Below are 24,454 nucleotides of genomic sequence, written 5' to 3'. Positions count from 1 at the left end.
ACCCTGACATTTCTACTACCCAGGACCCGGGCTTACTTACCACCTGCTCGTTGGTTTTCCCAAAAAATGCTTCAGCAAACACTGAGACAACAAAGACGTTGATGATAAAGGAAACAAAGAGAGCAATGCAGGATTCAATGAAGAAGTACTTATTGGCTTCTCGAACTTCCTGCTTATTGGCTCGGTTTACCTGTCTGGACTAGAGAGATAACAGCAACAGTCACTTTTTGACAAGTTGGAACAAGTTTCCTTGTGATATTTCATAAGTCTATAGTCAGCTGAAAGGCCTAGAGGGCAAACAACTGACCACATGAAATGTGAGACTCCACTTACATCCTGGTTCACTGAGTGAGTAAGAAGTCATGACCCTTTGATGACATCACACATCCCAAAGAGGAAAAAGTGAACAAGTGACTGCTGAGCCCTCAGTTATATGGCTGGAAGAACTGCTGACCTACGAGAACAATCTGATTTCAGACCTAACGGGGACACAATCTTAATTACAAAGGTCTCTGAAATCTTCCAACAAACTATTGTGATGAATTAACTAGTAAAAGCCAGATTAGGCTCTTTCCTCCTGACCTCCATGAGGCCATTCAGGCTTTTGAGATTTAAAGACAAGAGACACGGTGCCCCTTCAGATCTTTTAAGAAGGACTCTAGTCCCTTCTCTATGTCATCTTGGTCCTATCTCTGGTCACCCAGTGATACAAGATTGTGGTGTCCAACTGTGGAAAAACACTGTGCTCCTTCAGGGCTCCAACAGTTGTGAACTAAGCGTGTGTCCCTTGCAACGAAAGGAAAAGATGCCATGAAACTACACAAGCCATTGAGATAAGAAAGGTCTTGCTCACCTTAACTAAGGCAGAATGCAGGTACATGTTGTGTGGCATGATAACAGCGCCCACGATGCCCACAGCCTGCTCAATCTGTGGGGTACGACAGCCTGAACAGGATGGTAGGAACATGCCTTTGAGGACCTGGGTCTGGCTGGGTTTCACTGTAACATACTACATACAAACAGAACAGCTGTTAGTCTTTTCTGGAACATGAGACTAGGGAGTAACACAGTACTAGAAAACACTGCATCCTTTACTCCTTGAAACTCCTTCATCAACAACTACATAGGAAATGAGGAACATAGAACCATCCAAAAAAATCCAGCAGCACAAGGTCAGTGAATTTAGGAATGGGGTATCCAGACATTTCACATTGTATTTTAGATATACGAAATCAATGTGTAGTACTGTTGTTCAGTCATGTCCGACTCTTTGCAATCCCCTGGACTGTAGCCCGCCAGGCTCCTCTGCCCATGGAATTTCCCAGGCAAGAATACTGTAGTGGGGTGCCATTTCCTCCTCCAGGGGATCTTCCCCACTCAAAGACAGAATCCAAGTCTCCTGTGTCTCCTGCATTGGCAGGCAGATTCTTTACCACCAGCACCACCTGGGAAGCCTGGATGTGTTGAGAATCTAATTACTATTCTAAAGAAATAAAACAGCTGCTAAGGGCCTTATTGATATTATTGTCACAATAACTCCTGAGAGACACACCTTAGAACAGTCAATTCTTGATTATCCACACTAATCATGCTTCCATGTTCACCTATGTATAGAAAAATCACTAACGCTTGCCACTAGCATCGGCTGAGACTCACTCAGGAACACTTTTTCCTGGTTCAGCACTTCTCTTGGAAGCCTTAGACCAAGCTCTATCATCTACTCATAGAGTAGACACATTTTCAAAAGCTTAGCTAGGTCAATAAGCAGAAATCAGTTTATAATAACTGGACACAGACAGGGGCATTACTGAATATAACGGTAGGGTTAGGGTTACTTTTAACCCAATGGAATGTCCATATTGGGGCACAAACTGGGAAACATGTACTGTATCCCCTATAGTTCCTTAACTGTTACAATACAGAGAAAATCCAAGCTGCAACTACTGTCAACTAGGATGAGCAAAAACAAAACCCCTCTAATGTTAACAGCCAAGAATTACCCTGTAACCCCTTTCCTAACCCTCTCCAACGCTGTTCTGTTGCTGAGAATAACTTGGGACCAGAAATTCTAGTACAGTTTTAAACTAGGAGTCCCTGCAGGTCTTCCTGGACACTAATCTCTGCCACATCCTTAAAACTGGCCAGTGCTGAATTTGGGTTTTTGTTAGCATGTACTGTCTTTCATAATAAAAGGACAAAAGCCTTGTTTTAAAAAGCTAATAATAATAATAATAAAACTAATGAATAAGCCTGTAATACTTGCCTCATAGCCAAATGTGAGGGCCATAATAGTGATGAGAAAACCAAAAAATGCTTCCAGCTTCCTCAGGCCTAAAGGGGAAAAATGCAGGAATGAGTTCACAGAAGGCAGATTACCCTGTAAATCACATGATGGAAAGCAGTTCCTTTGAGTGACCCCTCAATTCCCACTGTCCTTACCATATTTGTCCAAAAAGAGAAATACAAAAGTATCTGCAATGGTGATGAGAACTCCACCCCATAGAGGAATCCTAGGTCAGAGATTAAAAAGGGAGATTAAAGGAAAGAAACATTGAGAAAGACCCGTCTCCCAGTTTCCCAATAGCTCTCCAGATACATGACACTTGGAGGACTAAGAACTTGGGAAAAGGGAACAGCAGCAAGGAGGCCAGACCTTGGGTAGTTTAGGATCTCAGTACTAAGTGAAGTAATACATTCATTCAAACTTTGTCTACAATTTCAGACATTCAGGACACAAAGCTGAAAAGTATGGGTCTTATCTCTCAAGGGACTCACTTATCAAGTGGGATAAACTGAGATACAAATTAATTATAACACACACTGCCACACACTGGATAACAACAGGTGTGCATAACCTGACATGAGAACATGGAAGACAGCCTACATCTGGCAGGAGAGAAGAAGGTGGTTCCAGAAAGGTTCCAGAGAAAAAACAATACTTGAGCTGAATCTTGAAAATTAAAAATGACTTGGGATTTTCTTTTTACACTTACTTTGAAATCTGGCAAAACAATGATTATTTGCTAGAGGAAAAACCCCTCACCTTCCTAAAGACAGGAGATTGATAGCAATAGCTGAGCCAATAACTTCCTGCATGTCTGAGCCAATGATAGCCAACTCCACCATCAGCCACAGGATGATTCGCGGAACCTAAACATCAAACAGCAGAAAGATGTGGTTCTAATTAATCATTTCTAAGAACTTCCCCCATAGTTTGGAATTCATATTTTGGCAGTGATCCAACAACAGTCCTTTATTAAGCCTTAGGTCTAGAGATGAAGGACCAGAACTCAAACTTTACTTGGTCCCTTGCTGGAGAGGGCCAGGTTGCTCTTTGTGGCAGAGCCTGAGTCAAGGTTAGGGCAGCAGCTGATGCCAATTTCTTCTCCTTCTGTTTTACTTGACAGAAGAATGGAGTTTCCATTCATTATTTCCACTTAATTTTTTGCCTAAAAACAATCCTGAAAGTGTTAGGGGGAAATGAGGATGCTAAGATGGTCAAAATACTGTTCAGGAGAGAATAAAAATACTACAGAAGAAAATATCTATCCTGACCACAGCTGCAGAGACAAAACAAACATGAAAAGGTTGGAGTCATCCTTAATATAATAATGCACAAACAAGTAAAAAAAAGATAGATATACAAAGGGACTGGGGCAAAGTCTTGAAATTGGGTGTTCTATAAAATCTGGGAACTAATTTGGTCAAATAATCGAACAGAAAGAAATTTAGTAGTGCTAGCTCACTGAGGCCAGGAAAAAAAAACAAAATGCTAAGAAACATGAAGTGTAAGAAATGTAAGAAGAAAGAGAAGCTAAAACAAACTGCAAGTTACCAATTTTTTTTTTTGAGAAGCATATAAGAAAAAAAAGCAGGTAAGGATCCTCTCTCACAGCCAGGAAAGGAGATTAAACATTTAGGATGAGCCAGAGGTAGATTAGTATTTACTAAAAATCAAGTCAGTTTAAAGCTATCCTCCAGACACTGGGTCTCCCATTCCTGCCTTAAGCAGCAACAAGAAAGGCCCAAATGTCTAGACACACAGTTATCTATGATATGAGAAACCAACACTGCTTACCCTGGGATACTGGCGGTGACACACTTCAGCCAGATGCAGCCCAGTGACCACTCCCAGTCGAGCTGCAAGGCGCTGGAGCAGGAGCCCCACGATGGTGGCCAACAGAAGAACCCAGAGCAACTAGAGAAGAACAAAACCCCACCATTACACTCATGAGATAACTGGTGGTTTAAGTTTGGTTGTTTGGCAATGTCAGTGGGAAACAGTACACTCAGGAAAGAGCCCCACTCAGGAATCCAATGACCTGAGTTCTGTATCACATCCTGCACAGAACTTGCTAGGTCACCTTGCACCTTTCTGAGCCTTAGTTTTTCCCATCTGCAGTTGTGCTTTTGTTCAAGGAAACTACCTGGGTAAAACAAAACTAAAAACCAACTACATGATAAAATTTAAAAAACAGATGGAAAGGGCTTCCCTGGTGGCTCAGTGGTAAAAAATTCATCTGCTGATGCAGGAGAATGGGTTCAGTCTCTCATCCAGGAAAATCCCACATGCCACGGAGCGACTAAGCCCGCATGCCACAGCTCCTGGGCCTGTCCTCTGGAGCTTGGGAAACACAACTGTTGAAGCCTGCACATCTAGAGCCTCCGCTCTGTGACAAGAGAAGCCACTGCAATGGGAAGTCCATGCACCCCAATTAGAGAGTAGCCCCCACTCTCGCTGCAACTAGAGAAAAGCCTGCGCAAAGCAACAAAGACCCAGCACAGCCAAGAATAAATAAATAAGTAAATAAATAAATAAATTCTCATTCCTAGTTGGGATTAAAAAAAAAAAGATGGAAAAGCACTTTTCATCTAAGTGTGAGAGCCAATATAGAATCAGCACATAGCCCCCAAGGTTGATATCCAACAGGCAGAGCAGAGAAGTATGCTGAGTGTTTAAAAAGGAAAGGGGGGAAGACTCCATGTTCACCTTAAATCCAGCCACTGCTCCAGACTGCAAATCAGACTCTATGTTTCCTGGATCCAGGTAAGCAATGCTCATAAGAAATCCTGGTCCCGTGAAGGCCCAGAGTTTACGAAAGCTAAAACAAGAGTACTGTACAAGAGAGGAATACAGAACAAAATGATTATCACTTCCAGCGGAAGAATGGATACATGCATATGTATGGCTGACTCCCTTCACTATCCGCCTGAAACTAGCACAATATTGTTAACTGGCTGTACTCCAGAATAAAAAATTTAAAAAATAATAATAAAAAAATAAAATATATCTTGGAGAAAAAAAATAATTACCACCTCCAAACTGCTGGTCTAACTTATGTATTATTTTATCACATAAAAAGCAACAATATCAGCTTCTTAAGAACAAAGGATTTCAGAAGTTGGACATGGGTGTGTCCAAGTTTCTTTTCCATCTTAACCATTCCTTATCAGTAACCTGGTTAACTCTCTGTCCAAATAAGAGCCCTTCTCTTACCTGCCCTTCCAAACAGCCTTTCATTCTAAAACCCCAGCAATAGCAGCTGTACCTCTGTGCTCAGTTCAGTCGCTCAGTCGTGTCCGACTCTTTGCAACCCCATGAACCACAGCACGCCAGGCCTCCCTGTCCATCACCAACTCCCAGAGTCCACCCAAACCCACGTCCAAACACTACCCAAATGGGACAAAAGGCACCGTAAAAAAGGGAACATGAAAATCATGCTTTCTGGATCAAAAAATGCTCACCAGTAAAACTTGGCAATGGTTTTTCAAGGACCTTAATTTCTTTAACAGTTTCTCTGACTACAAAAATTCAGTCTTCAGAGATTGCTTGCCAGAATTGACTCTGAGGTTGCTGATCTTCAGTTGTCTAGCAGACACTGTACATAGGTTTTCCTAGATAATAATATTTTCCTCCAAGGACCTGTCACTAACCTCCTCCTCAGGAATGGCAATCTTCTCATCAAAGTAGGTGGTGAAGGGCTCCTCTGAGCCCGCCCCGGGGGACTGTGGAACTGAGGAGTTACTGTATGCAGGGTTGATGGCACCAAGACTGGCAGAGTCTCCATGGTCTCCAGAAGCATCTTCTGAGTTAAAAGAATTGAGAAGAAATGAATTAAAATGAACAAAATACACTAATATTAAGGTGCTCAGTCATGTCCGAGTCTTTGCAACCCCATGGACTGTAGTCTGCCAGGCTCCTCTGTCCATGGAATTTTCCAGGCAAAAATACTGGAGCAGGTTGCCATTTCCTACTCCAGGTGATCTTCCTGACCCAGGGATTGAACCCGCATCTCCTGTGTCTCCTGCACTGACAGGAAGATTCTTCACCACTGCACCACCTGGGAAGCCCAATGCAGTTGGTAATATCAATAATCATCCTTAGAAGTACTAAAATTAAATCTTTTTAATACCTAAATAAATGCACAAGATCTACCTAACTCCATCTCAATTTCCAGTACTATATTTTTAAATTAATTTTTGAATAGGCAATACATTCAAATGGCTGAAAATTTGAGAAACACAAAAATGCTTACAGTAAAAAAGCTCCCTCTCAACCCTCTTCTCCAGTCACTAAGCTCTATATCGGTTTTCAACACTAATGTCACAAATGGTCTCCCCCTAGTTTCACACTTCTATTGTCACTTGCCAATTTTTAGAATCATTTCATTTTCTTCCAAAATCACTGATGTCTAGGGCTCAATATGTAACATCCCCAGACTAGCCTCACTGATAACCTAAATCTCAACTTTTAGAAGGAAATAGGCTAACGGGACACTCCTCTCTCCACCCCCCACCCATTATTTGGTAGGATTTACTCAAAGGATCATCCTTGGACATTATATCTCCATCAGGCTTCTCCAGAAATGGCTAACTTACAAAACACTATCATATTTCAGGCTAAAATCTGAAGCTGCAGGGAAACAACCAAACAGGAACCCTTTGCCACCTAAGGCCTGCAGTGAAGAGCCTGGGGAGGGGGAGGTGCCACCCTTGTGACAGGAGGGCTCACCGCAGACTAATCACCAGTGTGATTAGTCTTCCTCCTGCATTTTGCTGCTAATTTTAAATCTGGCGGGGGGGGGCGGCCCAGAGGGTCTGGTAGAAAAGGGCTAATTCACCAGAAAGTTAGGAAACCCAGTCTGCTGAGACCATCAAATGGCTATTTTTAACCACAAAGCTCTAATCTCAGGGTTTCCAAGAACCCTTTGCAACCGCCAATTAGAAAAACAAAAGCTTTCTTTTTATAGGGAACTGATTCACTTCATCTTAAGTGACACTGAATTGAGGAGTAAATTTACAGAAAAGGAATGGAAATTCTAAAGGAGAAATTTAGAATCAGGAAGGATTAGTCAAAGCATAAAGTCTCATGAAATACTCTATAAGGTGCTAGCTCAGTATTTTCCTGTTCCACTCTTATCTGAAGTGCCTTCAGCAGCCAAAGCACCCCCAGAGGTTTTTACACCGGGTCTGTAAGTTAGACTGCCTTTACAAGCACTACTGCTATAGAAACCAGACTTGTAGCTAATCTTGGCTCATCTCAGAACTGGAAATAAAATTGAGGCAGGTCTCTGTAGTTATAAATCCATTTTCATTTACAGCCTAAGTCACCAGGTCACCTAAGTCACCTCCGAATGGAGCAGGTCTCCATACTGTTGGCTAGGGGACAGGAGATGGTGACAATTTTTGATGGAACAGAGGACAAGGACAATATGGTAAATTTCTGTTACTGGCTCAAGCCTAATTCGAAACAAAAATGAGTCAACAATACAAAGCTGTAAATTACCATCTGGTATCTTCTGTTCAGGACCCAACACCATGGTGGATACCTGAGTGCCAGAGTTCTTAGGAAAGGATTCTGGAAAGGAGAGAAGAAAGGGAGAGGAATTAGCAAGAACAAATTAAAACAAGTTCACAACCAGTATTCTGTGACGCTGTATGACTGAACCCTTACTATGCGAAAAGAATAATTGTTCTACTGAATTAGATAACCTTGGAAATAATCACAGTTTTCAGAATATGATTAAGATATATTTAAGGGAAAAAATGTAATACTGGCAACACTTCATAACCAAAGTGAAGCAAAAGGTATTTCAGGCAAGTGGGCAAGTAGTTTTTAATAAGTATCCACGGGAGATAGTGAAGGACAGGGAAACCTGCCGTGCTGCAGTCCAAGGGGTCACAAAGAATCGGACATGACTTAGCGGCTGAACAACACAAAAAAAGCATCCATACAGAGGCTTCCAGGCAATCAATCACCCAGTCTCCCACCCTTTACCTCCAATTAACCCAAATATTTAGAAGACTGACTTCCCACCATTTTGATGAGCTTTTAAGGACAAATATCTACAACTCTTTTTGATCTAACTAACAATTTAAGCTCATGTTTCAAGTTTCTGGAGGGCAGGGAGGAAGGGGGAAAGACCACACCAGCACACTGGTAGGAGAGGGCCACTATTTCCCAGTCTCACCTTTCCCTGAGAGAGACTTCGGCTTTAAGGTTTCAAGTTTCATTCCCCAACACTTCAACAACTGAGAGAAGAATGAATGACCATGCTCCCCTCAAGGAGAGTTGAGGCACCAGGAGAAAAAGGCACAGACAGCAGCCCGCCTGCCCTTCTCTCCATCAGCAATAAATAACCTTCGAGGCGGGGCGAGGAGTGAGGGAGACTGGGGGTGAAAGGGGGTGTGGTAGTGAGTGGGTATCCCAGATGTCCAGCCTCCTACTGGGTTAAGTTTAACTGGGCTAAGTTTAACAGCGGGTAGAGGGTATATTAGTTAAGCCCATTGGCCCACAGATCTATGGCATATTCTCCTTTAAAAATTTTGATCTACTGATTAAGGAATCTACTTCTCAGTTAATTCTAAACTTACAAATAATGGGAAAGGTAAATAATATTGTTAACCACCTCCCCTTGAATCCCAATAACAACTATCCTACTGAAAAACTGAGGAAGCCTCCCTTATCTATCCTTTACTAGTCTTTTTCTACTCTTGTACCATTATTGCTCTTATATGAACAGTGCTCTACTTTCTTTTTTAGATAATCTATCGACATATTCTAGGGCTTCCCTGGTAGCTCAGCAGTAAAAAATCCTCACGCCAATGCAGGAGACTTGGGTTCAAGCCCTGGTAGGGAAGATCCCCTGGAAAGAGAAATGGCAACCTACTCCAGTATCTTGCATGGAAAATCCCATGGACAGTGGAGCTTGATAGTCCATGCGGGTCGCACGAGTTGCACATGATTTAGCGACTAAAACAACAACAAATCGACATATTCTATACCTGTTTTGCCAAAGTACAGAATTAAGACCTGAAAGGGGTATTAGATTTCATCTATTTTCTGGAGTATAAAACAGCAACGTCTAAATCTTGCTAATTTAGAAAGTATAAACTTTCAACTCTTTAGTCACCAATAAGGAGACTCTGGTTATAATAAACAGTAGCCATGTCCTTCCTATTAGTTTGAGCTACCAGATGGTTTCGCCAGCAGACCTCAATACTGCTGACTAAATCCCACCCCTCTCTCAGCCAGCACCTCACCTAAACGGGACTTACACATCTGACCACTCAGCAGCGGTACCACTTGGATTCCAATCACAGCACAGCTCCTAGACCCCACTCAGAGCGTTTTTCCTTTTACTTAATTCTAAGAAGCCAGGATAACACACAATAAACTAGAAACCACAAATCCAATCTGAGACTACGGCTCTTACACGGGAAATCGTGGGCTATTTATATGAGACAACTTCCTTATACTTCAATCAGCTCTGAGAACATTATTATTAAGATTATCGGAAATTTCCTGGTGGTCCAGTGGTTAGGACTCCACGCTTTCCCAGCAAAGGGCAAGTTTAATCACTGGTCAGGGAACCAAGATCCCACAAGCCACACAGCACAGATCCCTTACCCCACTCCCCCAAAAAGAGTATTATTATTGGGAGTTCCCTGGTGGCATAGTGGTGAGGATTCTAGCCTTTCATTGCTATGGCCCGAGATTTAGTTCAATCCCTGAATGGGGAACTGAGATCCTGCAAGCTACACAGCACAGCCAAAAAATAAATCAAATAAATAAAATGGAAAGAAGTGCCAAAAAGTGTTGAGTGGTTATTTTTTAAAGAATATTATTATTAATATTATATTATTAAGAATAACTCAAGTTTCTAATTGCTGCCCTATTCATAAAGAATCCATAAAATTCGATTACTTTTGTATGATAACTGATACTCGGTTTCAGAAGGCACAGAAGTGTTCAGTACATTTGAGGAAGATTCCTATCCAAAAGAGGCCTTTAAATCTTGTATCTTTAAAAAGCAACCAGTTGAGATAGTAGTGTTTTTTCCCAATATGAAGTGTGAAAAGGTGACAGTTAAATAATTTTAAACAGAAATATCTCAAGATAAAAATTTTAATAATTACTGTTAGTATTCTAAGTGATTGCTCCCATAATTACTTACAGAACTTGTAAAACACAAGAAGTCTGATATTCTCTGTGAAATCTCTCTCCAAGAAAGAAAATAGATTCTAGATTCCAACCTGTTTGCTGGTTGTTGTTGTTGTTGTTTTTTCTGCACCATGCAGCTTGTAGGATCTTAGTTCCTGGACCAGGGATCAAACTGGGCCCCAGCAGTGAAAGCACTGAGTCCTAACCAGTGGACCATCAGGGAATTCCCTATTCCAAATTTCTCATCAAAACACTGAGTCAACAAACTATAAGCTCCATTGCTTGCAGTGTCTAGAGAACATAACCAGGGCAAGGGATGGAGAGTCAGTATGCCTGGTGTGCTGCCCAGTGTTTAGGTCTCCGTGAAAATCCAACACCCACATAGAAGCAGTAAGTTGATAATAAGACCACTTTGCTCTCTAGAACCATACCACCATGTCATCAGTCATTAAATTACACTAAGAAAAAGATCCAGTGGCGATACAAGCAACAAGAATCAACCCTGCAGTACTCTGATATTTATGATTAACAATGTGCCTTGACATTCTAGCTCACCCCCAACCACTAAGTGTCACCTTCTCTTAAAGCCAGTAAGTTTCCTCCTATCAAACAGCCATCAACAGCAGGGGGAAAAAAAGGCACTCACGGGTCAATGTATTATAACTATTTTATCCCATTCCTTATCAAAAAAGTTGAAAGACTGTTTTATAAAATAAGAATGCTAATTACATTTTCTGTCTAAATGTCAAAAGTCTACATAGCCTTTGACCCAGTAGTTCCATTTATAAGAATGCATACTAAAGAAACATTTGTACAGGAAGTATCGGTATATGCAAGAATATTTCCCACAGCACTGTCTGTAGTGTCAAAAGACTAAAACAACCTAGGACACTCATAGAATGGAATACCATAAATAAGGCAGATCTAAACGAATTGACAGGAAACAATCTCCAAGATACACTGTGAAGTTAAAGATAGAATTTATAGAACACTATGCTATCATTTATGTAACCAAAGAGAGAGATTGAGAAAATACATGTACGGAGGAAATCCAAAGGACATGCCAAAAACTGGTTATCCCGACTCCAAGAGGAAGGAGTGGAGGAGCACAAAGGAGGTCAAGCAAAAGGACCTCTCATGAATATACACTGCATGCAGTTTTGCAATTTAAAACAAAATTTTGCCAAGTAAATGTATCGTTTATTTTTTAAAAACATAAAGATCATACAGATTTACTCAGTTTCCCAACAAATACCTCAAGGCACCTTCCGAGTCTCAATGAACACTTCAGGGATCAATTCTCTCTGATTAAGCTTCTGCAGTGGATAACCAGAGATCTGAAGCCTCAAGCTTAACTTACTACTACTTGGACTTAGTGCACAAACAGCCATGCTCTGAAATTATGATTTGGAAGTTTCTCTTGAATCCAAAGAAATAAAAAAAAATCCTCCTCAGCAAAGTGTTTCTTCACTCCCTAATATGGGTTAAATGGCCCTCTTTCATGTTCCCCAAGGCATCTGCTGCTTACTACTATCATATCATGTTATTCTGAAAGCACTTATTCCCTGATACTACTCTTGCAACTTCTCTGCAAGTTTGAAATTACATCAAAATAAAAAGTCATATCCTCCAACACTTACTAGTTATAATAACTTATGAAAATTTAATTCACAGTAATTCCAGATGTTCTCTTGGCATTTACAAGAACTCTAGAAGAACAATTTGAATAGTCCAAAACTGGTTTAAAACTTCCCACCAAGGAAGTGTGAAATACTGAGTATTAAATATGTACAACTTCAACTTTTCCCCCCACGGCTAAAAAAATGCTTGAATTTAAACAATATTTTTCTTAGAAAAGTCTCTTATAGAGAGCAAGGGTACCCAAAACCATTTCATTGATCTTAGGAGCTGTTGCAAAAGTCTCCCTAAAATTAATTTTAGGTTTTGGAGAGGTATGTTTTTTGAACAGTCTTCTAATCTTCTCCCCTTCTTTCCCCCATTATATAAAAAAGATCAGAGACAGCATTAAGTAGGAAAAGAAGTTTCACAGAGGCAACCAGAAAAGTGTGCATGGAATCAGCTGATTAGATAAATATGAACAGGAATGTTTAAAGCTGCCTGGCAAAGCCACCTCTTCTCCCTCTTGATGTTTCCTCAGCCAATACCCAGTGTTCAACATGCTGGTGACAAAGTGGAAACTGCCAGAAACAGGGGTTAAAAGTCATACTCAAGTTGTTTATTAGAGAATAAAAAGGAGTTGTGATTAAAAAAAAATTTTTTAAGCCAAAGCAATCTTGAGGAAGAAGAATGGAACTGGAGGAATCAACCTGCCTGACTTCAGGCTCTACTACAAAGCCACAGTCATCAAGACAGTATGGTACTGGCACAAAGATAGAAATATAGATCAATGGAACAAAATAGAAAGCCCAGAGATAAACCCACGCACATATGGACACCTTATCTTCGACAAAGGAGGCAAGAGTATACAATGGAGAAAAGACAATCTCTTTAACAAGTGGTGCTGGGAAAACTGGTCAACCACTTGTAAAAGAATGAAACTAGAACACTTCCTAACACCGTACACAAAAATAAACTCAAAATGGATTAAAGATCTAAACGTAAGACCAGAAACTATAAAACTCCTAGAGGAAAACATAGGCAAAACACTCTCCGACATAAATCACAGCAGGATCCTCCATGACCCACCTCCCAGGATATTGGAAATAAAAGCAAAAATAAACAAATGGGACCTAATTAAAATTACAAGCTTTTGCACAACAAAGGAAACTATAAGCAAGGTGAAAAGACAGCCTTCAGAATGGGAGAAAATAATAGCAAATGAAGCAACAGACAAACAATTAATCTCAAAAATATACAAGCAACTTCTGCAGCTGAATTCCAGAAAAATAAACGACCCAATCAAAAAATGGGCCAAAGAACTAAACAGACATTTCTCCAAAGAAGACATACAGATGGCTAACAAACACATGAAAAGATGCTCAACATCACTCATTATTAGAGAAATGCAAATCAAAACCTCAATGAGGTATCATTTCACACCAGTCAGAATGGCTGCTATCCAAAAGTCTACAAGCAATAAATGCTGGAGAGGGTGTGGAGAAAAGGGAACCCTCTTACACTGTTGGTGGGAATGCAAACTAGTACAGCCACTATGGAGAACAGTGTGGAGATTCCTTAAAAAACTGGGACTAGAACTGCCATATGACCCAGCAATCCCACTGCTGGGCATATACACCGAGGAAACCAGAATTGAAAGAGACACGTGTACCCCAATGTTCATCGCAGCACTGTTTACAATAGCCAGGACATGGAAGCAACCAAGATGTCCATCAGCAGACGAGTGGATAAGGAAGCTGTGGTACATATACACAATGGAATATTACTCAGCCATTAAAAAAATACATTTGAATCGGTTCTACTGAGATGGATGAAACTAGAGCCCATTATACAGAGTGAAGTAAGCCAGAAAGAAAAACAACAATACATTATACTAATGCATATATATGGAATTTGAAAGATGGTAACGATAACCCTATATGCGAGTCAGAATAAGAGACACAGATGCATGGAACAATTTTATGGACTCTGAGGGAGAAGGTGAGGGTGGGACGTTCTGGGAGAATAGCATTGAAACATGTATATTATCGTATGTGAAACAGAACACCTTTCCATGTTTGATGCATGAGACAAGGGCTCAGGGCCGGGGCAATGGGATGACCCAGAGGGATGGGATGGGGAGGGAGGTGGGTGGGGGGTCCAGGAAGGGGAACACATGTAAACCCATGGCTGATTCATGTCAATGTATGGCAAAAACTATTACAATATTGTAAAGTAATTAGCCCCCAACTAAAATAAATAAATTTATTTTTAAAAAATAAATAAATAAATAAATAAATATACAAATCATAAATAAACAATGGACTTAATCAATAAAAAAAAAAAAAGAATTCATTTGCTTGAAGAAAACATAAAGATCTCTAGATCCTTCTACAATTTCCTTTTCTCTAAAGGTCTACTTTAAGGCTAAAGTACTTGATAATCTTACTAAACCATTATTATTAATCTAGCTTTTATATTATATAAGATGTTCTTCATGAAGGTGAGCTCCTGCCCCCATATGATTGGGAGTCAACAAAACTGAAATATTTTGTGGTTCAAACAGAGCTCACTGCTGTCTGAACCTATCTTTTTTTAAAAATATCTATTTACTTATTTGGCTGCTTTGGGTCTTAATTGAGGTGCAAGGGATCTTTAGTTGTGGCATGTGGCATCTAGTCCCCTGACCAGGGATCAAACCCTGCCCCCTGTATTGGGAGCACAGAGCCTTTGCCACTGGACCACCAAGGAAGTCCCTGAACCTATGGATTTTAATAAGGAATACTACTGGCCATTTTTCAAAATGAGAAATGGTAACTTCCTCTGTTTTTCCACTCCAGGTCAATAAAGCACCCATTTCTCAGTCTTTCCATCAGGATATCCATCTAATTGATTCCAAAAGTCTGCCCCCACAGTGGGGGATGGGAGAGAAAACAGCTTAGAAAAGTCATGTGAATTTCTAAATTATAATTGAGGATGTGAAGTTTGGAATTGCTTTTTAAATTTCGATAAAAAGTAATCCTATCTTTCTCTCATAAAAATGAACTTGATATAAAATCGGCATATTGAAAAAAAAGACAGGTTGGAAAGAGATTACATCTACTTCCTGACAGAATAACAAAGCGAAAAGCCCTCTGGTGTTAGCTTAACAAAAAGACCTTGAAACTCTAATCCTCTCTACCCTGGTGGGTAATATTTCAGTAAGCTCTAAGTCACACAAGCACACCCAGTTCATAAAGTACAAACAGTGCTTCACTTACATCAGAGCCTCTCTCTCTGGCACAAGGTCCACAGACTGTGTTATTTTTTTTTTCCCATGTTACTGACTTTTTATGTCATAGTAATGATCTGAAAATTGGACACATCTCATTCAGTCTATCAGAGGACCACAATTTCAACTCACCAAGTTTGCTGTTGCCACCTGACTTAAGACTTTTGAAAATCTGTTTTATGGTTGAAAGGAAAACCTAACATGGAGAACATCTAATGATTAAGAAAGAAGAGAAAGGTTAGGCAGCAAGAAGAGGAGAGAGGCGGTGAGATAGGGGGAGGAAGAGTACAGTTGATAACAACATCAGCTGCCTGGGTGTCAAAGGCGATAACAGAGGGGAGAAATGTGGCCAGGCTGTCAAGTACTGAGCTTTTAGACAAGAATATCACTCATCAACCAGAGACTTCAGAATTAGAAGGGCCCAATTAGTATCTGTTAAATAGGGCTCTTCACTTTCTCTGCTCAGCCCTCTGAGGCTTAGCCAGCTTCCAAACCTCCTCGCCTACTTACATGACAGGGCCACTAATATCTTACTTCCAGAAAACTACAGCTTGGTCTTTGTTCCTCCCAACTCTCGCTGTAAGCTTCCCCTGATTTCCTCCTGATCGACCGAAGTTTACAGCAGTATTTCCTTTTGACAGCCCAACCTGGCCTTCTGGGCCTGACACAACTATCTCAGAACACAACTCCAAGCACTAAAAATTTCAGAGACAGCTTTACCCTTAAGTAAGAAAGTCTATTAAACTAATCCATACCAACTTCTTGCCTCAAGAGAAAAAAAAAAAGTTTTGCCCTTATACTTAAGGTAGCTTTTCTCTGGCAAATGTGAGGAATGGTTACCATTAGATTACATTCAACTTATTTATTCCAATGAAAGATACCGGCTCCCTTGATGCACACTGACCTTAACAATATTGAGTACATATTTTCCTCAAAGTTTCTTTGCTTAAAGCAAAGAAAAATTATCTGTAAAAACAGACAATATATATAAGATTCTCCAGGCCTCCTTCTACTCTTTGGAACCTGCTGAAATTTCAATAGTTAACTTGCAGCCTCCTTTCATTACCTAGGAATTTTATAGACATCTATTATTAGAAATAAATGGAACCAAAGCAAACAAAAATACCCACACAGGATAACCTACTAGCAATAAGAACAAAGACAAGACTGAGAACCCTAATTTCCCAATCTAAGTTTTTACTGGGAACTGATCCTTACGTTAAAAAATGTAACTTAGTCTGATCTTAAATGTGGAAGAGGAATTAGACAATAAATATATTTTTATCATTCCTGGCCAACTCTTTTATGTTGCATTCTGATATTAGTTTATAATTCATATTTATTGTTTTACTATATCCATGATATTGCTGATGATACCTGGAGGGCTCTTCATGTGTCTCCAGGGGCCAAAAAATGTTAATTGTTCAATATACGTTTGTTAAATGGCACTGGATGGCTGACACAACGAGGATCTCAGTCTCCTAACTCCTCATATTCTACACATTCAAATGCTCCTGTCCTGTTTTCCAAAATATTTATTCAAACCAGACTCACATGATAAAGATGACAACAATATTAAAGAAAATGGCTTCCCTCTCTGCCTCAAGCACTCAACTCTTTAAAGATATCACTCCCTGTCCTCCTCATTAAAGCACAAAGGTTTCACAATGTTCTCCACTTGCACAAAGCCAACATCAAACTTTCAACACTATACAAATACTAAATTGCCTTAATACAAAGCTAAATAATTAAATTTACACCATGTGTACTTCAGTCAAATCAGGCTAGCATACAGGCCAGCATACTTTATGCAATAAGCCATGTTCTTTTTTGTAAACCCAGAGTTTCTCATTTAGCAATTAGTTCCCAATTCTGCAACCTATGTAAACAGTTTTCTTGGAAGCGGAGAACTGCAAGACAGAAATGTCTTCTATTAGAGCCTTCCAGATAGTATCAAGAGAACCTCAGAGAAACTTTTAAACTCACAGAAAGAGCCTAAGTCTGTCAGCAGACATTTCTACCTACATACACAATAAGAAGATAGGGGCTAAAGATGTCTTTGATTTCACAGCACTCACCCAAGTTCTTAGAACTAAAAGTCAATTATTAATAGAAAAGATGCTGCTTTGTAAATACCAGTGTGTAACCTCTAACCATCACTTCATTGAGTGGAAGCTGAACCAAGGACTTCCTGGGTGGTCCAGTGGTTAAGAGTTCACCCTCCAATGCAGGGAGTGTGGGTTTGATCCCTGGTTGGGTAACTAAGATCCCAAGTGCAGCGGGGCAACTACTGAGCCCCTGCCGCAGAGAGAAGTCAGCGCATCTCAGCTGAGACCCGATGTAGCCAAATAAATAATAAACAAAAGAAATAAATATATATTTAAAAAAATGAACCAAAGCTGCTTAGCTCTGTGGCGTATTCCAAGGGATCACCGCTGATTTCCTAACAGTACAGTAAGACTTGCGTCAAGCTTCTTCATTCACTAACAAGAAGTGCAGCCAGGCTGCTCAGAAATTCCCCGCCCAAGTCCCATAGCCATCCCGGAAACTTGAGGAACCAAATGTGCTGCAATCATGGCCTTTTTGGTATTGGGTCCAAAAAAAAGTCTGTAGGCCAAGACTGTAAATGAAATATTACTCAGCGAAAAACTAAACAGCCAAAGAAGTTTTCATTTACCCAACACAGCTATCATGGACAGACAGCACTGCATAGCTGGAGTTTCCAACCTTACTTAATGATGAACACCCAGCAGAGTCTACAGTCACAAAACGTGAATGGAAAACAGGCCTAAGGGTTCACTGGCAATAGGCTCAGGGGATTCTAAACAAAGAATAAGTAATAAGGTCAGAATTCTTTTAGTGTGGAATCTTTGAGGGGAAAGAAGGCACTTACAGGTAATATTAATAATATTAATAACGAAAGCTCCTACATGCTAGGAACTGCTCTAAGCACTTTATTAATTCATTTAGTACTCACCACCAACTCTTTAAGATACTATCAATTCCCATTTTAAGTATGTGGAAACAAAACAAAGAGGCTAAGAATCCTGTTCAAAGGTTTACAGAACCAAGAAGTGCTGCAAACTAGTTGGGGTTCAGATTCCACAAGAGTCAAGGGAGAAACACAAAGTGCCCTAGTTGCAGCAATATTCATTAGAACTATGGCCAGCAAAAGTTTCTGGAAACCTGTCTCCTCTTGCCTCGCATTCCACAGAATTTTTGCTTTTCGCTTTAAAGAGGTGTCACATTCCCTTAACTTCCTAACACTTCTTTTGAAAGCAGTGGACGGTTTGAGAATATCTTCACTTTACACACAGGAAAACTCAAGTTCAAGTTACTCAACTTCTTCAATGATGCTCTTTGAAATAGTCTGATATACGAAAAGAATTGGGGGAAACCAATTGAAAACAAAACAAACAAACAAAAGCAGAATATCCAAAAGTAAACATAGCTGTAACAGCAGGGACCTACGAAACGGAGCAGATGTCGAGCAGCCAGCCACCCTTCTCACACACGGAGTGCGACAACGCCGCTACAAAAGTTCCTGAGCCTGGAGGCCGCACAAACAGCCCTAAAACCGATCTACACACCAGGACTCAGCGGTCTGCCCAAGCCATTCACACGAAGAGGCGCTTCTTGGATGTTGCCTGTAGCAAAATGAATTCTTTTGCTGAAGTGCGGCGGCGGGAGGCCCAGGAAGCGGACGGGGCACCAGGGCTCCGAAGATAAGGAGGAGGCCGAGGGGACCTTGCCCCGCGTCCGTCGGCCTCTCCCGCGGCGTGAAGCGGGGTTAGCAGACCTTCGACCACGGGTCCCCGGACAGCGGCAGGTCCGCGTAGGGATTCAGCCATTTTCTCTTTAGGTCTCTTTAGGCCGCGGCGGGGAAGGGGCGAGGCCCCTGCGACCTCTGGCCTTCGCTTCCCGCCCCCCGCTCCCGGCACCCGGCGCCCTCCTCTAGCTCTTCCTTTGAAGAATGCGGCTGCATCTGGAACCCGCGTCCAGGGCCTCCCGGCCCGCACCGCCCCTCGCAGCCCCGCCCGGCGCCCCGCCCGCCAAATACTGGCCGCGGCGCCTGCTCCCAGGCTGGCCCTCCAGCCGCCCGGAGCCCGGGGAAAGCGGGGCGCCCGCGTGACCCCTGACCTGGCCCGCTCCCCACCTTACCAGCTCCGCAACCACCTGACAATCGGTCCCCGCGCCAGCGGCTCCATATCCCTGGAGCCAGCGCCACGCCAGCCTACCCCCTACACGGCCCGCGATTGGCCGACAGGATCGCAGCTGCACGTTCCTATTGGCTGGACTCTCCATATTCGCCGTAGCGGCCTAGGCGCGTGGCAGGCTGACTTTGGATCCCGAGTCTCCGCCCACCCCTGGGCTCACTGGGGGCGGGGCCACGGAGGCCTGGGCGGGGGCTGTCTGCGGCTGAGCTAGTGCTGGAGCTGGACCAGCCCACACTGTGTTGTGGGGTCTCCCATCCCGCTAGCAACCTGCAGACGAGTAAGTTTCCTGCTGTAGTTCGCAGTGGCCTCGTTAGGCCCCGGAAGACAAGATCATTTCTTCTAAGACACGGCTCTGTGAGAGTTCCAGCTCCACCCTGCAAAGGGTAGCCACCTCTCGCCCTCAGAGCCACATCACAGTATCTGCTGCCCCACCAAGAGCGCCCCACACCTGGGAGGAACCGCGACGCGTCAGCTAGCGCAGCCAGTTCGACTGCATCAGGTGCCCTACTCCCGAGTCTCGGCAATGAATTGTCTTCTCTCTCCTACTCGGCTGCCTCGCTTCTTCTCCCAAACTATTTTCCACCTACCCAAAAGCAGTCCCGCTCCATTCCCAGTTTCAATCGCATATCCCAGAGACTTTCTCTGAAGATGACGACCAGGCTAGTGGTGCTTCAGAAGGGAGAAAATAGTCTGACTAGCCACCCTGATTTTCTACAATGTCGTTTACAGAGACCAGAAACATTCTTAGACCCCTCTCTCTCCCGGCCCCCACATCGCCCCCATAACTGCTTTCCTTAAAGGTAACCAAGCTTATCAAGTCATAGGGCTAGAGAAGAAAAGCATAAAACCCTCCAACATCTTTCTTCGTGTAAAAACTGCTAGGAGAAATTTTTATTAGTTGATTAAAGAGTCCAAGAGAAGAGGAAACGAGAGTAAACTGCAAAAAGGAAAATCCAAGTAAAGTACAAACAAATTCAGGGACCCAAAAAACTGGGCTGGGCATCATCAATGATCCGATACAGGCTGGTTTCCATACAGAATTTCTCCTAGAGAGAAAAGAAAATGCACAAATTAGTTCTGAGAATCTCTCTGCAACACATATGGGGTGTGTTTCAGAAAGGCTTGATGAAGTCCCTCCAGACCAGAACCTTTCCTTTGGGAATTTCTACTGCAACTAGAAAATAAAATGTCTAGAGCCTCCTTATCGCGTTCCAGGTCTGCTCTGGTGGGTAGAGTCCCTGGGCTGTTATATACTTACTGCTGGCTACTTACTTAGCTCACACTGTGGGGCTGCCTCCTTCTTAAGCTGTTTCCTCATTGTGCAGGCTCGGTCTGACTTTCCCAGTGCCGCTCCTATTTCTTGCCTCTATATATAGAGACAAGTGCGCCTCCCCGTGGTTAGACAAGGCCCCTTACCCTGCTCTGGGCTAAACATTGTTAAAGACACCGCAGGGAATTTCAAGAAGCAAATCACACCCTTCAAAGCATAATCAAATTTCATCTTTGACCTGCCATGAAAAGGAAAGCATCATATATCTGCCACTCCTGGATATTAGGGAACAATTAATTGCATTTGAAAACTTTAATTCTAAGATTTCATCTCTGTCTTATTTCGCGGGGGCTGGAGGCAAGCCTGTGTGTGCCAGTGGCGGAAAGGGGCGGAGTAAGAGGAATTGCTTTCCTTCCCAGATGCCGCCCCCACTTGGAATGAAGCTGGTTTGGGCACTTGAACCAAGGTTGCATGTGCACTAGGACTCTGCACCCCTGAGACGTAAACTGAAACCACTTAACCCCAAGCCTGACAGTCTATGAGTATTTTCCACATAGGTACGTGCAGTACCAGTGTAATTATAGGGAGTCTCAGAGTATGGTTGAAAACGCCACCCAGTCCATCCCTTAAGATCTGAAGAACCCGCTGGCATCAGCCTGGTCAATCAGTGATAAACAGGTGGACAACAAAGCCACACAAACCTGAGACTCAGTGTCTGATGTCAAAGAAAAACAAAACAAAAAACACCTGAGGCTGCTAGATGTATGTGTGTGTGTGTGTATATATATATCCAGAGAAAGCCAGGATTGCTCAATCTGGGGGGAAAAAAAGGTGGAGGAACTTGCCTCGAGCAAATGTAGATTAGTCACCCAGCCGGAGGTAAAGCTGGAAAGGAGAGGCATTGGAAGGGAGTGAGGAGAATAAGGGGGTTACTGGAAGGAAGAACTGGCTGCCTTCAGGAAGTTTTCTGGCAGTTTTCTGGGAAATCTGCTTAGTACCATAAAAACATGCAATAAGTGTAAAAGATATAATTTTCCATAGAATGGAGAAGAAAGAAAAGAGCAATCAATTCATATCCATCTTCCAGCAAGAGGCTCTAGTTCCTACACAGAATAGCCATAGCCTCACAAGATGAAGATCCCTTCATTCCAGGACTAGAAGTCATCTCATTACAATTTGACCTATCTCTTTGTTCCTGTTTTACAGCAGACAAGTTTCCTAAGGCAAAACTACCTTGGGTAGTTTTGGGTTGGGCTCAATTTATCCCCCTTCATGGGAAAATAGAAGAAAAAAAGAAGAAATATGAAATCACCCAAGAACTAATATGTTGTAAGAAAAGACCCTGTTTTGGTTCAGAACTTCCAAAATAGGAATACATTTTACAAGGAGATTCTACCAGAGTCCTCCTGTGGCTCTTACTCAGGAAACTGCTCCCAATATACACACTCCAGTCTTGCCTGCTAGGTCCCCAATGCACTTATAGTAACTGACAACATTACGGAATTTTTACTCTGTCTCAAACAATATATTTGATATGCTATAAACAGGAATCAATCTTCACAATAAATTTGTGAGGCAAGAACTATATTTTATTTTGTGTATTAGGAACCTGAGTCAGGGAGGTAGAATAATTTGTTAGTTAAGGAGGTTAACTAATTAAAGTTAATTAAGCAATCAGGAGGTGGCAATAGAAGTAACACATTCCAAAACAAAGGGTAGAAGCAGAGTTTTAATAAAGAATTTGGACAGTAATTTGAAGTAGAGGATTTATTTGGCAAAAACAGAATATGTTCAGCAACATGGAACTGAACATTATTTTTCATACAAAGTTAAAAGCACATTATATTTCCTTCCTGACTACTTGCCAGTCCCCATCTCTTCTAGAGAGATAAGCTTCATCTAAATTATTTCATCTTATTGATGATTGTCATTTATAACTTTATCGCTACCTCTGTCTCCAGTATTCCTTTGGAAAAGGTGTATGGATTCACTACATGTTCTAATGTATTGTCTATAGATTATACGATAAAGTCAAGCATATATTTGCTGATAATAATTTGCTTAAGTTAACCTGTCTTTATACTTAGAAATGTGTCTTAATAGTAGGCTTCCCTGGTGGCTTAGATGGTAAAGAATCTGCCTGCAATATAGGAGACCTGTGTTTGATCCCTGGGTGTCAGGAAGATTCCCTGGAGAAGGAAATGGCAACCTACTCCAGTATACTTGCCTGGAGAATTCCATGGATAGAAGAGTGTGAAAGGCTACAGTCCATGGGGTTGCAAAGAGCCGGACAGGACTGAGTGACTGTAACTCACTCAATTTAACTTTAACAGCAAGTTAGTGGTAGATCCGGAGAAGGCAATGGCAACTCACTCCAGTACTGTTGCCTGGAAAATCCCATGGACGGAGGAGACTGGTAGGCTACAGTCCACTGGGTCTTGAAGAGTCGGACACGACTGAGCGACTTCACTTTCACGCATTGGAGAAGGAAATGGCAACCCACTCCAGTATTCTTGCCTGGAGAATCCCAGGGACGGCGGAGCCTGTTGGGCTGCCGTCTATGGGGTCGCACAGAGTCGAACACGACTGACGTGACTTAGCAGCAGCAGCAGCAGTGGTAGATCCAGGCTTTGAGTAAAAATTTGTTAGATCCAAGAGCCAGCATCCCAACTACCATACCATAATCCCTCCATCTTACACACCTAAAACAATTTCCTTCCATTCAAATCTCAATCTCAGAAATGATATCTTTTGTAAAATCCTATTCATGTAAATAGGAGAAGGCAATGGCACCCCACTCCAGTACTCTTGCCTAGAAAATCCCATGGATGGAGGAGCCTGGTAGGCTACAGTCCGTGGGGTCGCTACGAGTCGGACACGACTGAGCAACTTCACTTTCACTTTTCCCTTTCATGCACTGGAGAAGGAAATGGCAACCCACTCCAGTATTCTTGCCTGGAGAATCCTAGGGACGGCGGAGCCTGGTGAGCTGCCGTCCATGGGGTCGCACAGAGTCGGACACGACTGAAGCGACTTAGCAGCATTCACATAAATACATTGAACAATTCACATTACCACAATAGCCAACTGATTTCTGTGTAGATGTTAATCTGTATCCGTATCATGTGTGCTTTTTATTTGAATAGGAGACTTTTCCTTACATGCTCACCTCCCATCCACTCTCCCACTATTCTTTTTCATGCTTTTGTAGTCCCTGAACAACTGCCCGATATTAACTCCTCCCTTGCGTATTTGCTCAGTTGCCTAGTTGTGTCTGACTGTTTGGGACCCTGTGGACTATAGCCTGCCAAGCTTTTCTGTCCATGGAATTTTCCAGGCAAGAATATTGGAGTGGGTTGCCATTTCCTCCTCTCTCCGACCCAGGGATCGAACCCACATCTCCTGTGTCTCTTGCATTGACAGGCAGGTTCTTTACCACTGAGCTACCCACCCAGAAAGCCCCCTCCTAAGTCCTCCCACACCTCCCTTTTCATTGGAGGACAGAGGGAACAAAAAGCACCCATCAAACTAAGATGGCATCTTGAGACAGGAAAGCAAGACAGGCAACTCCATATAATCATGTTTCAGTTTATTATTAATATATGGTACTTATTAACAGGGTGGGATTGGTAAAC

The 24,454-nt window shown here is 42.1% G+C and overlaps 1 protein-coding gene across 8 annotated transcripts in view; it reads right to left on the bottom strand.

The window, feature by feature from the left end:
- Positions 1-20,889, bottom strand: part of LOC145546220 (natural resistance-associated macrophage protein 2) — a 37,372-nt gene extending 16,483 nt beyond the window's left edge. The window contains exons 1-10 of one of the 8 annotated variants that reach the window (XM_081592445.1): positions 20,822-20,889; positions 7,787-7,858; positions 5,935-6,086; positions 4,991-5,116; positions 4,079-4,198; positions 3,044-3,150; positions 2,440-2,510; positions 2,264-2,331; positions 854-1,009; positions 41-199 (exon numbers count right to left, since the gene is read on the bottom strand). In XM_081592445.1, the coding sequence (XP_081448571.1) occupies positions 41-199; positions 854-1,009; positions 2,264-2,331; positions 2,440-2,510; positions 3,044-3,150; positions 4,079-4,198; positions 4,991-5,116; positions 5,935-6,086; positions 7,787-7,858; positions 20,822-20,867 (1,077 nt within the window). In that variant the 5' untranslated portion in view covers positions 20,868-20,889. Of the gene's footprint in view, positions 1-40; positions 200-853; positions 1,010-2,263; positions 2,332-2,439; positions 2,511-3,043; positions 3,151-4,078; positions 4,199-4,990; positions 5,117-5,930; positions 6,087-7,786; positions 7,859-18,922; positions 19,569-20,821 lie in introns of those variants that run through there. The other 7 variants (XM_081592449.1, XM_081592447.1, XM_081592450.1 and 4 more) reach the window with 7 other exon arrangements.
- Between the last annotated feature and the right edge of the window lie 3,565 nt (positions 20,890-24,454).

Source organism: Giraffa tippelskirchi, chromosome 4 (genome assembly GCF_054371585.1).
Source record: "Giraffa tippelskirchi isolate mGirTip1 chromosome 4, T2T-mGirTip1v1.2.pri, whole genome shotgun sequence".
Classification (NCBI taxonomy): Eukaryota; Metazoa; Chordata; class Mammalia; order Artiodactyla; family Giraffidae; genus Giraffa; species Giraffa tippelskirchi.
The sequence above is the reverse complement of the archived record's forward strand: the minus strand, read 5'-3'. Positions and strand labels throughout refer to the sequence as shown.